The sequence below is a fragment of the Battus philenor genome, unplaced genomic scaffold (genome assembly GCF_028537555.1).
Source record: "Battus philenor isolate CCGP_79_NKW_IND1 unplaced genomic scaffold, ilBatPhil1.0.hap1 SCAF_6, whole genome shotgun sequence".
Classification (NCBI taxonomy): Eukaryota; Metazoa; Arthropoda; class Insecta; order Lepidoptera; family Papilionidae; genus Battus; species Battus philenor.
In genome coordinates, this window is record NW_027181726.1 from 8900399 (window position 1) to 8916014 (window position 15616).

The 15616-nt window shown below is 30.7% G+C and overlaps 2 protein-coding genes across 7 annotated transcripts in view; one reads left to right on the forward strand and one right to left on the reverse strand.

Moving 5' to 3' along the window:
• Positions 1-450: 450 nt before the first annotated feature.
• Positions 451-8015, reverse strand: S6k (Ribosomal protein S6 kinase). 2 transcript variants are annotated; one of them, XM_068773270.1, is made up of 10 exons: positions 7704-8013; positions 7438-7478; positions 7106-7367; positions 6820-6953; positions 6271-6462; positions 6093-6183; positions 5198-5440; positions 4420-4527; positions 2964-3136; positions 451-736 (listed from the first exon to the last, which is right to left on the reverse strand). In XM_068773270.1, coding segments are annotated over exons 1-10 (1344 nt in total). In that variant the 5' UTR covers positions 7803-8013; the 3' UTR covers positions 451-735. The 2 variants fall into 2 exon arrangements, with proteins under 2 accessions (XP_068629371.1, XP_068629372.1); XM_068773271.1 differs by lacking the exons at positions 451-736; positions 2964-3136 and adding an exon at positions 3500-3659 and having other exon boundaries at positions 7704-8015.
• Positions 8016-13679: 5664 nt separating this feature from the next.
• The window catches only part of LOC137930636 (phosphatase and actin regulator 3), a 56364-nt gene continuing 54427 nt past the window's right edge, over positions 13680-15616 (forward strand). For 3 of the 5 annotated variants that reach the window (XM_068773946.1, XM_068773947.1, XM_068773951.1), the window contains exon 1: positions 13680-13889. In XM_068773946.1, coding sequence (XP_068630047.1) covers positions 13799-13889 — 91 coding nt within the window. In that variant the 5' untranslated portion in view covers positions 13680-13798. The remainder of the gene's footprint in view (positions 13890-15616) is intronic. The other 2 variants (XM_068773948.1, XM_068773952.1) reach the window with 1 other exon arrangement.

The following is a 15616-nucleotide window of genomic DNA, read 5'->3' on the forward strand; positions in this document are numbered from 1 at the left end:
TACCAAACCATCAGACTTCACACCAGCTGTTTACTATCTTACTACCAATTCAACATCATTTTTATGAATGTAAGAATTGAATAACTTCACCAACATTTTTATTAAACAAGACTTCAAAATGTGATAGTTCTGTTTTTAAGATTTAGTGTTATAAAAAAGAAACATAACTTTAATGTATAGATATTATTACCGATTACTCTCCACCGCCGGAGCCGGTGAGGGTAGCTCACGATTTTTTGCATGGGAAAATATTTCACGCACATCGTCATGTGTCCCACGCGTTCGATAAGTTTGTCGCATCAAGGCGGGCTCTAACCATCCACATCACAGCTTCACATGGTAAAACACATTTGTGTGCAGCTAGCGTAGCAGCGCAAGAAAGTTTACCGTACCAGGGAAATAATGTAATATTTATATATATATATATATATATATAAATCAAACGCACACTACAAAATAAAAATGACCTTTAATTCAATTCATGAAGCATGGTAACAAGGTATATTTTTATTTAATATTACTCTGTTGTATTATCGAAATTAGATTATTTTATTACATTTTTTCAAACCCTACCAAAATATAAAACTAAACGGTAACTTGTATAAAATGTACATTATTAATTATAGTGATATAAAACAGTACCATAATTTTACGGACATAATTATTAGATGGGCAGCATTTGTAGTTGTATTCATCTTTTTTTATAAAATGGTCAACTATCTCAATTATCCTAGGCCTGAAAAAAATAAAAGATTCGTAATATATTCTGTGTTTGTTAATAGTGCAACACTTTCAATCAACCTCTCGCTAGTAATGTCGTTAATTCTTGTTTCTCAATACATCAATCTAATTTTAGTTTCAAACACAATTTATTAGGTCGGGGATACTCTTTCCACGCATAGTATGAAAAAACTGAATAAATAGTAATATCTCTTTCGCTGTATTATTTGTATCTAACTGGTTTTGATGAAATTAAAAGAAATGAAACAGCCTAGTAACATTTTATTTTGAGCTATTTTTCATTTTTGTTTATATCAAAATGGATGTCTCTGCTGGATAAATAAGAAACGTTTTAAATTTTATTTCAAAGAAGAAAAAACACGACAAGTTGCACGCTATTTTGGAAAAAATTGATCAAGATCGGCATATCAGTAGCAACGACGTAGCTAAAAAATTGGAAATTGACCACAAAACCACTTTTAACCAGTTTGACAAAACCTTTATCCGCAACAAGTTCACTGATAGAAACCTCTTGATTCGTATACACCGTACTATTTTTAAACAGATGAAAATTGACGATGAACACATACAAAAAAGGTAAATAAAAAAGATAAAACCCGGGATTAACTTGCAATAAGGTGATGCCTATGTGTAATAATTGGTAATCCTGCCAGATTGGAAGAGCGTTGTGAGCTTTAACTGCCTGGCAAAACAATCGATTTGGATCTTTACTGCCTAAAATTGATGAGATTAATGCAAAAGTTGGAAGAAAACGATCAGAATTAGGTTTTTCATCACGATAAACCATACACAACTTTAGTCACTTAGCGACATAACCTTGATGATTTCCGCTTGCTTTCGTATTTTCTCATTTCTTTAGGCAGTGTCGAGTTTAGCAATTAAGAAGATTGCCAAAGCTACTTGTCGCGTTTTTTGAAACAAGTCTCAAATTTTATACAGCAGCGCCATCATGTCACAAGATCGTAAAAAGTCATCGAACAAAATAGCACCTATATACTATATTTAAACGTATAGAAACATTGAAAAAAATATATATTGAATTTTCATACAAACCGTTAACAAAGTTTTTCCCCGACCTATTTTTTTAATAATACCATTGTTCATACCAAGTGTAACAAAAGAATACTAAATTTAACCTTGCAACATAATTGTGTCATTATTGTCTTTATTTAATAAGTTATTATTTGTAAAAGTTTTATATTAAAAGGCACTATTTGAGCACTGTCTGAATTAACAACTAGTGATATTTGTAATAATTAATTTAAACATCAAAAGTATTAATAAAATCGGGCAAAACAAAAACAAAAAAATATTAAACTAAATTAATTAATATATTGGGCATTGTATTACAGCATTGTGTTTAGTTTATAAAGATATAAAAACTTTCGAGAAATGGATTTGTGTTTTTTTAAGTACGTTCAAAATAGTATTTTAATAATATATTTTTTATTAAATAATAAACTTTATAACACAGACCTACATGACACGCACGGATGTCATAAACTTTAATTTACTAGCATTAAAATAGTTAAATAGAAAATCCACAATTTTTTCCTGATGGTTAATACTAAATTTGTAAAGGGTGCAGCGAAACTATGTCAGTCTTAGTCTGACGTTAGCGATATGTGGACGCATTCTCTTGCTCTTATATTTATTGTTCCTTTCAAACTGCGAATCTGCGTGTTTTAGGAGATTTTCTTGTTAACTTGGATTTGAAACACGTGAAGGCCTCAGAACCATAAATTAATGATACAATCTACTTTATGAAGACAACGACTGAAAATGTTATTACTATTGTTATCACCTTAGAATGGAGAGTAAATAAGATCACAGCGATTTTTGGATTGTATCAAAGAAATCATTACTTGTACATAATATCTTTAAACTTCTTTACAATGGTTGATGCTCACTACCAATCATCTGCCCTTTTCACTCCCTCACAAGATTGCAGTTGAAAGAGGGCTATATGAACTCTGTTAGAAGAACATGGTATAATACAAAACAATAACACAATATCACCGATTTTTACAAAAATTAACTTTTGAATTTGATGTTTAAATAACGATATTAATAGTTCAGTTTTTTTTAATTTATGTACTGTGAAGTCATTCTCTGTTACACTTGACATGAAACAATTGAAAAGAAAATTTTTAATCACTAAAATGTTAAACACGATTAACATATTCCAGCATTGTTACCGTTATGCTCTTGCTGTTACTCACTATATAGGTAAACCTTGTACTTCCATAAGGTCCTCCTGCAGTGCGTGCGCAGTGGAGGCGGGTGTGACGAAAGCGCTGTGATGCTGAGAGCGCGGTCGTCGCGGGGAGCGCGCGGTGATAACTCGCGGTTTGTGAATTTCATCCATTACCGACGGTGCCACGTATGTGAAGCCCTAAATTGTATTAGAACATATATTTGAAATAAAATTATTTAATTTTGCTAGGTTGTAAACAAGTTTCACGTCATTAATTACAGAGTAAGCTGCCCGAATTGTGTCAAAGCCGACAAAGGCAAACTGTTGAAGACAAAATTGATTAATAGAACATATTATTGAAAGAAGATTATATAGGAGGTAAACATGCCTAGTATTAGAATTATGCTGTTGTTCATGTGACATGTGGACAATTCATAACCCGAAAAAATGTAAAATTAGCGTTAAAGGAGTTTCTACTTTCTTATCAATAGAATCAATGTTCGGAAACTGGCAGTATTCTATGTATAAATACTTATTTATATTTACGTTAAAATTTACGTCTCATTACCCCACTTTTTATTACTAACACAATTATTTATGTGAAAAGAATCGTGGTGTATTCGGCCTCTAACAAGATCTATGGTTTTAATTATATTCAATTTAACTAATCAAGTGAAAAATATTTATTATCCCCTACATGTCGCCGCCCCACCACATAAACCTGTAATAGGAAAAATCAAATTTTATAATATAAACAAAATAAAGCAAGCAAGTCAAATAAAAATTGATTTTTAAAAGAATCAGTATATAATAAATCAAAGAATTCTAGTTCCTTTAAAAATTTAAAGTAGAGAATTTATAATTTTAAACTTGGTTGTGCAATTATCTGAAAATACTTTTAAACATTTAATGAACCAATTATCTATGACACTTAAATCAGAAAAAAACACAAGATGTATGTAACTTTTACTTGCCGAATTTGGTCAAAGGAAATGTGTAGTATCAAATTACGAGGTTATTATACTGATGGGAACGACGACGTATAAGAAATGTAATTATATTTTTATTTATTAAAGAATTTTTTTTTACAAATATAAAAATTTGTTTAGTGCAATAAAATGATGAAATTGGTAAAAGAAAGATCGGATAACAGGATGCATATTTATCTATTATTAACTTTTACTAAGGAAATATAGAGTGTTGCAATGAGTACCAGCAAAACAATCAGGTTTAGTATGTCGTCTCTCACGTCACACAAACAATTACGCGTCTCACTTGCTGATTGGCTAAATATTTTCTTAAAATTGATTTCCATTATAAGTCAAAAATATCTGATCTTTAGGTGAACATTCATTTAAATAATCAATCTCTTAATATAAAATGTACAGATATTTTTTTGTAAAATATAAACATACAGAGTACATAAAATTAAAATAATTCATATTTTTGTTTACAGATTTAAGTTACATTGATGGTTTTACCTGGAACATTAGGTTGGCACTTTCACTAAGTGTTGATTCATCTGGTGAATCAATAGGAGTTTGTAAAGTAAATCTCGTATCGAATTGCGAAACATCATCTTCACTTGTCTGAAAACCAAAATTACTACTAATTTATACTATGAATATATTTTGTGTCCTTTTATAAAAATATACATACATATATACACATACATGTATGTCTATATAAGGTTTTCCTTTAAGTAAATTACCTTTTCAACATTATAACTAAGGCTTGGGTAGGCACACAAAAATTTTAACTTAAGACTGATTTAGTATTTTGACAAGCATCAGTAAAGTCTGACCAAATACACTATATATGATTTTTCCGATAATTGTTTAAAATTATTATACTATCTGAAGAGGATATTAAGCTTCATTATTGAATGAAATTATTAATATAACTATTTTTAATACCTTCTTTAAAACATGTTTCCATAGAACTTACAAAAATGCATTTCTGATAGTTGTATAGGTTAGTTAGTGAAACATGCCTTTTTTCTATGCTTATTACACTCTGTTAAAGTAATCAATCTAGATTGCAACATTATTTTGGTATTTTTGTTAAACTAAGATATGTCTTCCAATAACATTATGTGATAACAATTTGAAATAGTAATTGACCGATGTTATGTAAAGTGTGCAGTCATAAAGCTTTGCTTCTTAGTACTTATACATTCATTGCATAAATTATTTAAAGAGATCTTTGAATATTAAAACACATTTTCATTTCCATAAGTAAAATAAATTTGAATATTACTAGTATTGGTTTCATTGGTGGTTCCAATCTTCTATTAAACACGTCGTCCCATTGCACATGTTTAAAGAAAGCATGTCCACGAACTGCAGATGCACCTGTAGCTCCCAGACGTTGAGTCTCTGATCGTTTCATAAGACGTCTTACCAAATCGCGTGCATCTTGTGTGAGGTAAGCAGGTAACATTAGTTTTCCCTTTAATATTTTTTCTATAGTTTTAGTACGATTTTCACCAGTAAAAGGCGGCTGAAATATAATAGCAGATATAAAAAAATTATTTAAATCAACCTTGTACAAAAAGCCAAGTTTAAAAATATTCAAACCATACTTTGATAATGGTTACATTAAACAAATATCAATGGAACCAAGTTAAAAAGAAATTTTATTTAAAAAGTGTTTGTTTATGTATTTGATAATGACTGTGGGATTGGGACATACTTATGATCATACCATTATTTGGTACATAAATATTTTTAACCAACAGTAAAAGTGAAATTAATTATTATTTTCCTTGTAATAATGAAATCATTTTTTTACTTTGTTATAATCTGTTTTTTATTAATATTTGTTTAAAACTTTTTAACTTTATCCTTTCTTATCTAAATCCACATGCATCTTATTACACTCATAATCTCAAGAAAGTAATATTTAGTACCCGTAAATGAAATGTTCATTGTAAGAATGAATGCATAAAATATTAGTTAATACTGTTTCTGGTTTGTTTAAATTTAATACTCATATTATAATTTTATTTTCATAACCATGTCAAAAAGTAAGTAACAATAAAGGGGCTAGTTACAGTAATTTTACTTCCAGCGGGATTTAAAGGATGTAATTAATTTAAAAATGATGAAAAATGCTGACAATATTACATATCAGTAATATATGTTGACCATACCTGTCCAATAAGCATATCATACATTAATGCTCCTAAGCTCCACCAATCCACAGCTTTTCCATGACCACTCCTTGTTAAAATTTCTGGTGCCCTGAAATTTTAATTCAATATTGAATCATTATGTACTTATAAAATAAATAGTATTAAAATTAAAAACCCCAGTTTATTTCATACTTACATATATTCAATTGTTCCGCAGAAGGTATGTGTAACAATGCCTTCTTGAATATGTTCTTTGCATAGACCAAAATCTGTTAGTTTTACATGACCTTGTGCATCTAGTAGAACATTTTCTGGTTTGAGGTCACGATATATTATGCCTAAACTGTGTAAATGTTCCAGAGCCAAAATTATTTCTGATAAATAAAAGCTAAAAGGAAGAAAATTACAAAAATATGACCAAGAAGTTTGTATTTATAAATATTTTTAATAGATAAATTTTATAGGTGTCAAGATGGCATACAACATATAGCATTAATTTATGAACTTTTCACTAACATACCACTCTCTTATATCAAGCTAATGGTTTTGTCCAGTTTTCAAAGTACAGCATTATCATAGAAAGAAAACATCAGTTACAACAACTTAAACATAGTTTATCTCTTTCTAAGAAATATACTGATAATATTTTGTTTACTTGAATGACAAGAAGTAAATCTTGAAAATCAAATTATTAAAATTTTAGTATAATTGTAATGCCATTTATGTTTCACTTATATATACTCACCAAGCAGTATCTTCCAGAAAAATGCCTTCTCTTTCCAGGTGCATAAAAAGTTCTCCACCACTTAAATACTCTAAAATTAAATATAGTTTGCCTCCTGTTTGAAAAGCATAAACTAATTCAACTATGAAAGGATGCTGAAAATTGGAATATTAAAATATAAGCATTGAAACTACTTTTAACTTATTCTACAGCAAATATATGATTATATTATTTTATCGACTATGTATTTAATATTAGAATTCACTATTTTTATTTAACATAATTTCTGGCTATAATTTAATTATACCTTAACAGCTTCCAAAATATTCCTTTCTGCTTTTGTGTGGGCAGTGTCTTTTTGATTACGAACTATAGAGGCTTTTTTAAGAACTTTCATTGCAAAATGAGCACCAGCATCAGGTCCTGTAATTTTTCGTACTTGAAAAACTTTGCCATAGCCACCTTTTCCTAATACTTTTCTTAGTTCGAAATCTTGAGGTCCTAAACGCTTGCATTGTCCTGGATTAACATTGTCTTCAGACAGTTGTATGGTTTCTGAACATTCGGACCTATAATGCGACGAAATATTTAAATAAAAATCCTTATTATTCGCAGATGACATAATACAAATATACTCACTCAACAATATTGTTCACGTTGAGTTCTGGATCGTAATCAACCTGCATAACACAATTATTAACTTTATTTCTGTTTTCTGCATTTTAATGATGTAAAAACCATGCGATCTCAACAACTTTATTTTGATATTTAGTGTTCATTTTTGAAATACTACATTAAAACAACTAAAGAAACCCTTTAATATTAAGTTACAGAATGAAACGATAAGTGTTAGGTTAGGGAACGATGTCAACAGTTTTCTAAATTACGAAACATGACATAAATACCTCATCAACTTCGATTATATCGTCCTCGTCTGAATCTCCAACTGTAACAGTATCTACATCCAAATCTAAATCAAAAACACCTGCCATATAAGATGACATTTCAGTAATATCACATCAGCAATACACTGTATTTAGCACAATCACGTAATGTGGTATAACTAAATTTTTATGTTAATTATAATAAATAATATTCCTATTAATGTCAGCGAAATCACAACTTTGGCGTATAAGTTAGTTTTAACGAAATATTAGAAAGAACAAACAAGACAAACGCACACCAAATCTGTTCATAGATTAGAAAAGTTACTAATGTAGTAATCGTCGTAGTTTTTGGTAGCGTTAACAAAAATTACAAGTCCATGATACAAAATAAACACAGATTACTAATATTCTTATAAGGTTCTCTGTACGTGATTTCTTTTCACACATTTTTTTCTACTAACACTAATACTTTTTTACTAAAAAAATAAAAAGGTTTTAACTAGAAAAACAGTTTAAGTTTTAATTAAATTGTAATTGTTTTTCCTTCCTTTTGGTTGTGTTTGACTCTTGTGTATCAAAATGTTGATTTCGTAGCGTTGAACTATAATGACGGGTAGTACAATTTTTGTTAAATCTATGACGTCTTTGTGTTGATGACACTGAAGTTTTTAAAACTGGTCACCTTAAAAATAATATTAATGAAATTATTTTACAATTCAAGAATAAAGTACAAGGATTCTACAAAAATTATGTTTCACGGATATAACGCGTGAAAATTTTCGATTGATAATATGATTTTTTAAGATTTTCGTTGCGGTCTCATTCATCAATGAAGTCATAACACACTTCAGTTAACTTCTGGTGATGAAGCTCACTCTTTATTATATTTGAGAACGTGCGAACGTCTTTCGACTATTGAAACTAGTCTAGAAATTGTGCAATACATTATAGTCTGATAAGAGATTTTACCAACAAGCTCAAACTTAGTTAGTTAGTTAGTTTTGTTAGTAAAATCTCTGAAAGCTTTGGAATCAAGGGAAGGTTCGTGTTAGATGGATACATCATGTTGGAATTCTCCGGTGATAACTCAAATGCTGTCAATGTCACTGATAATAAAACTTAGACCTATTGTTAAGCCCTTGACATTAAGAGACCATTGTCACAGTGGGTTTTTCCTAAAGAAGAATAACCTACAAAAGTTAAGATAAGAAGGAACGTAAGAAAAAAAAATTCTCCTCTTTATTTGATTATATGATCTGTAACAAATGTTATTAAAACAAGGAAACAGTAAGAGTGGTAAACTAGCATTAGTTTAGCTTTTACTTCGGGAGAAATTTGAAAACAACGTCTACGCAGCATAACCTTCATTAGCCAGGTGCGCACGCCGATCAACTAAGTGACTATGGAGGAGTGAAAATAAACATTTTTATCATAGTTGTTTTACCTTGCTACACCGGGCTACTTTAATTTATTCCCATTAAGATAGAAAGGAGACTTTTTGGAACACAATATACCAATACCAAGACGCCGAATAAGCGGTCACTGCGTTCGTGATAATACTCCCAAAGATCACTACTATTAATAAAAAATAATAATTTATGAATAATAAGATTATTATAAAAAATATATAATAGTTTATAAGGTGATATCTACTCTTAATATTATTAAAACTCTTAGATATTCTTTTAATAAAGCCTTCTTATTCCATTTAAACAATTGCCTCTAAAAGTGTATTCACACTTGAGTTTCAATTATTCCGTGTTTTCAGACTTTTTTATTTATTAAAACTGCTGTATAAGAATATGGTAACATCTTGTTAAACCGTATTACCAATAATATTTAAAGCTAATCTTTTAACTTTAAATATTATGGTAACTTAACCTTTTTTACCATTGTTCTTTGTCCTGGGCTATATTGCTTATATTAGAGAATTCGATAGAAGCCACGAGGGCTCGAAAGGTGTTTACTAATGGTTACCATAAGCGAAAAGTAAACTCGGGTTGACGGAGTCCAAATATAATTCCCTGTTAATTAATAAAAGGTTTTAGTTGAAACGATTGACGTACACTTATAGTCCTATTGCGTCTACCAACTTATTGTAAAAAGAACACTAATATTTTGGAAAGAAGTTTTCTGTTTTTTTGAAGACAGCTCGCTTTAAGCAAAGAGATAATAATCGTTATTGTTTGTTGATAGACAACGGACTTCGAGTAACAGCTAAAGTGTAAAAGAATTATAAGTCATCCGCCGCGTGACTGTGGAACCCTTTTTAAAGATAAAGATAAAATTTATTTATTAAACATTGGAAATTTTAACGGAACTCTTAATGATAGTTAACTTTTAATAATCTGTTCCATATTTGACTCTATTCTGCTTAGTAATTCGTTATAGTTGCGGAGAAGAAGCAGAAAGAAACTCCACAAAACACATCTTTCAAAAGTTTTTTTTAATAGCGATTTGAACACATACACTTTATTAGATGTAGCCTAAATGAAATCGAAGTGATCCAGCGTCATCAATTGTCAATGATTCTTGTCATTTAAATATTCGTTTATTGAATAATAAGCATTTTATGTCAACATAATTTTAATGTGCTTTAAATTTTGCAATAATGTTTTGCGGAGTTTTATTAAAAAATCTGATTCTGTGTATTACAAATGAATTAATGACTTTAGCCGTCGAAACTTTGGTACAGCTAATTTTCCACAGTGCTTTGTAAATACACTATGGACGTTCTCTATTTTTTTTTAATTTCGAAGATTCGCAGCCCTAAGCTGTTAAATTTTCGGATGGCATTCTTTTGCAAAACAAATATTTTTTTGTACACGTAAACTATTCATTATTAGTACCTTTTCCATATTAGGTTGTCTGTAAGAGATTGCCTTGTGTGATAAGACCGCCCATTGTACTTTTTTGTATATTATTGTAAAACTTATTAAATGTATCATAACGTGTAACAATAAAGAATATTAAATAAAAAAAAATATGTTCTCAATATCCGCATCTCTACCCCAAGAGCATTAATCCATTGGTTACAATGTTGTGCAAATAATTAAAATACACTGTCCTAACAGTTTAAATATCAGAGTAGAGTTTTATTTTCCTAACGACATAAACTACGGCATGGAGCCTGACCGCAAGAGATTCAATGTAAGGCCTCCATTGCAAGCCGAAAAGTCTACGTAGTTAAAAATCACCATTTATTGTTATGCTTTCAGGGATGTTTTATTTAACATTCGGTAAAGAAGATTTAATTAATTAAGTCTTTTTTAGAATTTGAAACATAAGTACGGTTAATATATCAACTCAGTATTGCAAGCCACACGGGTACAAGAACTTCAAACATGTCAACCACGATGGCTTTTTTTCTACCCAGCACGAACATTAGCATTAGCAGCGTACAATATCAATCTATCGCTTCAAACCTGCATACTTGCACACCGAGAATAGCAAAAACGACTCTTAACGCAGTTAATTGACAAGCCAACGGGATTCAGCAGGTCGAGAAATCACAGTTCACGTTTACTCGTAGACTCCTCAAACATCGCTGACGATCGCTTGAAGATGAGTGCTTTTGCTGCTACACTTGAACCCATATACACATTTTAACTACCAATTGCTAGCTTGCGAGTCCCGATCGACGCCACATTTCAAGCCATAAGAGAAATATAGAGAATAATTGTCTGGTTGATAAAAGTACGGTTGAGTAACTATTAAAACGCGACTGGACTATAGCTTACACGCCGCGCGACTGCGAGAACACTTAATGATATTACTCCTGCAGATGAATTAATAGCTATGTAACTTCATCAATACAAGGTTCTCCCTTGAGACTGGTTAAGAGCCGAAATCTTGGAAGCTTGCAAACGTGCAACCTATGTTCTAGAAAGGAACTCGTGCTGAACCCTTTAACTACAACTCTATCTCGGTCACGCCCATACTCTGCAAGACTAAGGAACCTGTACTAAATTGTAGACTCCTGGCATATTAGAGGCCAATGACCTTCTCCGTGATCGGCAATACGGATTTCGCCAAAACCGGTCTACTGGAGATCTTCTTGTGTATGCCACGCATATCTATAGTGAAGATATCAATAAGAAAGATGAAGTACTCCCCGTTTCCTTGGATACCCCGAAGGCTTTTCCTAGTGTCTGACTTTTACAATAGTGTAATCAGCAAGCTTTCTTCATACGGCTTACTCCCTAGCATGTGTTCATGGAACTTTCAGAGCGATCGATCTATACGAGTAATCATTGATGGCTGCTCTTCCAATCAATTGTCAATCAATGCCGAGGTCCCCGAGGGGTCGTTTCTAACTGCAATCTTTTCTTGCTACTTATTAATGATATGTTAAAGCTCAGTATTCTGAGATACGCAGATAACAGCACGGTTACAGAAAGATATATGTCTGTCTCGAGTCGCAGGAGCATATACTCAGTCTCGAAGGAGGCCTAGTTGAATACGTAAACGTGTCCTTACAGTCAGTCTCCAATTGGGGCGACGCCAACCTAGTCAAGTTCAATGCTGGTAAGCCCCAGGCGAGCAAATTCACCGCAAAACGCAATCCCTTTTAATTTTCTCCGACTTTCCAAACTGTACCAATAACAGATTACCTCGAACTGTAGGTATTACACTAACAACAAATCTCAACTTTGGGTCGTTTATTAAGTCCAAAGCTAAATTAGCTGGCGAAAAGCTGGGCACTCTGGCGAAGGTTCGGCACTATTTTACAACAAGACAGTTCATAAGTCAATATGTAGCACAAGTCCGGTCACGTGAAGAATGCTGTCGCTATCTACAAGATGGACCGGCGAAGTAGCAGCTTGAAACGTTGAATTGGTAACGATGCTTTGGTGTACACAAAGCTTCAAAGCTTGGAGCATCAGTGAAAAGTTGCTTGTTTATTATTGGTATTATATACGGTATTCCACAGACTACATTTTGGACAGTGTGCGTCGGGGTTACATTAAATAATTCCCCTAACTCCTTTCTTCTATCATACAACAAGACGCACGTATTTATGCCACCCGGACATGGTTGAAGTCAACACGCGCTTATAATTTTGTTAATTCTTTTGTAGAAGAGTGGAACAGTCTACTGGCGTCATTGTTTTCAGACAAGTATAATTTAGGGATCTTCAAGACCAGAATGAATAGATTTTTTCTAGACAAGCATATACCATCGTAGACTTCGCTGACGATTAAAATAAAACGAAACAGGGGTCAAATGTTTCGCATATAAGGTATACAAAAAAAATCGAGTTTTATGATTAAAATCCCATTTACACTGCATAGTTCGACTTTTTCATTAAATTATCCTTAAATATGGGTTTATTATTGTCTGTCAAAATAAGTCGCAGTCTTTAACTGTTTTAAAAATGGTGGTAACGTTTGAACTTACATTTTTTTGTCCACATTAATCCGTAATCGCTCACATAATGACGCAGTCTTAAAATTATTAAGCGTATTAATAAATTAAGCATTTGCAGTTCACAGACATTATTCTTATTTTACGCAAATTTTGCCTCTTCATATGATGTTGTAAATATGGCCCAGATAACTTACTTCTAATTATGCAGCACCACAATCTGTTTTGGGGATACCACGTCTTCCCGTTTTACATCTTGCTGCATCTGGCTAGACTAAGACTATTAACCTAAGCCAAGAATTGCCACCGATACAGCAATTCAGAGCATTTTCTTGATATAGTGTTCACTAATCAAAAATATTTGTAATATTTGAGATAAAAAATTGTTGTACGTTTGGCTGTTACAAATTATTAGAAATTATTACACGCCCATAGTGAGCATATAATTATTTCTAACAACCAAACTTATTAAAAAGTCCACCGAAATTTACTAATCATAATAATTATGGCGAGCTTACAGAGTATAAAATATTTTTAAGTGTAGAATGGTAATGTTAAGATTTTGAACGAACAGTCAGTTGTCGGGGGTGTAAACATGTATTAGTAATCATAGTTACTATAAAGTTATTAAAGTGCTTTTTCTACTTTTATATCTTAAAACTAAATTAGAAAGCTTATTTTATTACTGTTGTTTGAAGGTTTTATTAACAATGGATTAGTTATTGAGAGTTACAGGAAACCTTTCAATGGCTAGTGACAACGATAAAAGTTCGAGTAATCAGAATTCTGATGGTTCTTTGAAGAGCAATAAGAAACTAGATAGTAGCGGAAATATAGGTAAGTCTAAAATGTGTAAATTGCATTTATAATAAGCATATATTGCATCTTACACCGACTAACCTTATTCATCATTAAACTTTTGATTAATACTTAACTGTGTCATAATAAAACGTGTATATACTAATAAAGTAAAATATTTACTTTATAAACGTTAGGCAATTTACCGTATCGAATTTAAATATACTTTTGCCCTATTTGTGTAAGTTTTAAGTGGGTGTTTATATATTTAGGAAGAGTTACTCTTAATAATATGTCAAACATTCTATTGTAATTCAGAAAAATCCTCCTAATTTTGTTATGTCTAAATTTTGGCTTTGAAAATACTTTTTTGTTTTATAAATCGAATTTTAGCTTGGCAGTATAGTTGACAGCATCATATAGTTATTTGAATAAATACCTGACTTCTGTTTCTCTCTTTATCAGACATTAATTTGCAGTAACTTGTTCTGGTATATAATCTTTAAACTTTAATGTTTCTGTCCATACTCATAAATACACTCCTATATATGATACAAATTAGAATACCCTTGCACTTTTAATCAAGTATAAGTCTTCAATTTATTAAATATAAAACAGTAATGATTTTCTGCAGCACTTTGTAGTATATAATGACAGTGTTTTTATGATCAAATCAATTTATATATGGTACTATGTACTTTTTTTAAACTCTTAAATTATAATTACTCAGATAACTTATGAGTTTTTTTATGTATCCAATATTTAGTCATAAGTGACAAGGCAATCTTATTAAAGAAATTAAACACAATTTATATTTTAATTTACAAAATTGATTTGATAATTAATATAAAAAACAATTACTTATCATGGCTAATTAGTAATCCCAATGTACAATATAACAAAATACCTTTGTTTAAGACTTTATGTCTAATTAATTAAGAGCCTTGTCAATTTACAAATTCACTTTTGAATTTTCATTTAAGCTGCTTGTATCATATATGTTTTGAGTAATGGCTATTGTTGACCATTTTTAAAAATGTGCTTGGACACAATTGGTCTCTTAAACAGAAGCCACCTTGCACTTCTTCAGTCAGGCTAATCTTGATGCTAAATATTTGCCCCCACACCCCTCTTAAACTATGAATTATAGACTATGGTCACTCTCTGTATATGTTTTTACTAATATAATGCAAATTTATTTAATATTTATAATATGTTATTACAGTAAATGTTTTTAATGTTTAAAATGAGATATTTTTTTGTCTCTATGAGATATATTTCTTTTTAGAAATGTCTTATGACTAGTTTTATTAGAGCTTTAAAGATTTCAGTTGAAATTGACAATAAAACAAAAACTAACGGAATTAACTTATACTACACAAATACCTAGACAGTCTCTTTTCAGTGAGACTAATGTGTGCTATGAATAAGGGAGTAAAAAAGAATATGAAACACTAAGAATAAATTTGAGAATAAGGAAAAATATATTGCAATATAAATGTAAATTAACATTTAAAACAATTAAAATAATTTATTTATCTTTAGCCGGAGCAATATTTCAATATTAAAAAATTAAGTCAGATTTTATGTAAAGATTGCCTGTTGATGACTTATATGATGAATAAATTTAATATTACATTTTTCAACATGAATAAGTTGTCTATTTTTACAGGTTGGTTTACAGGATTTTTGAGATCATGTTAGTATATTCATTGCAAATATTATGGAATAAGTCATAATGATGTGTATATGTTTCACCCTTTTTT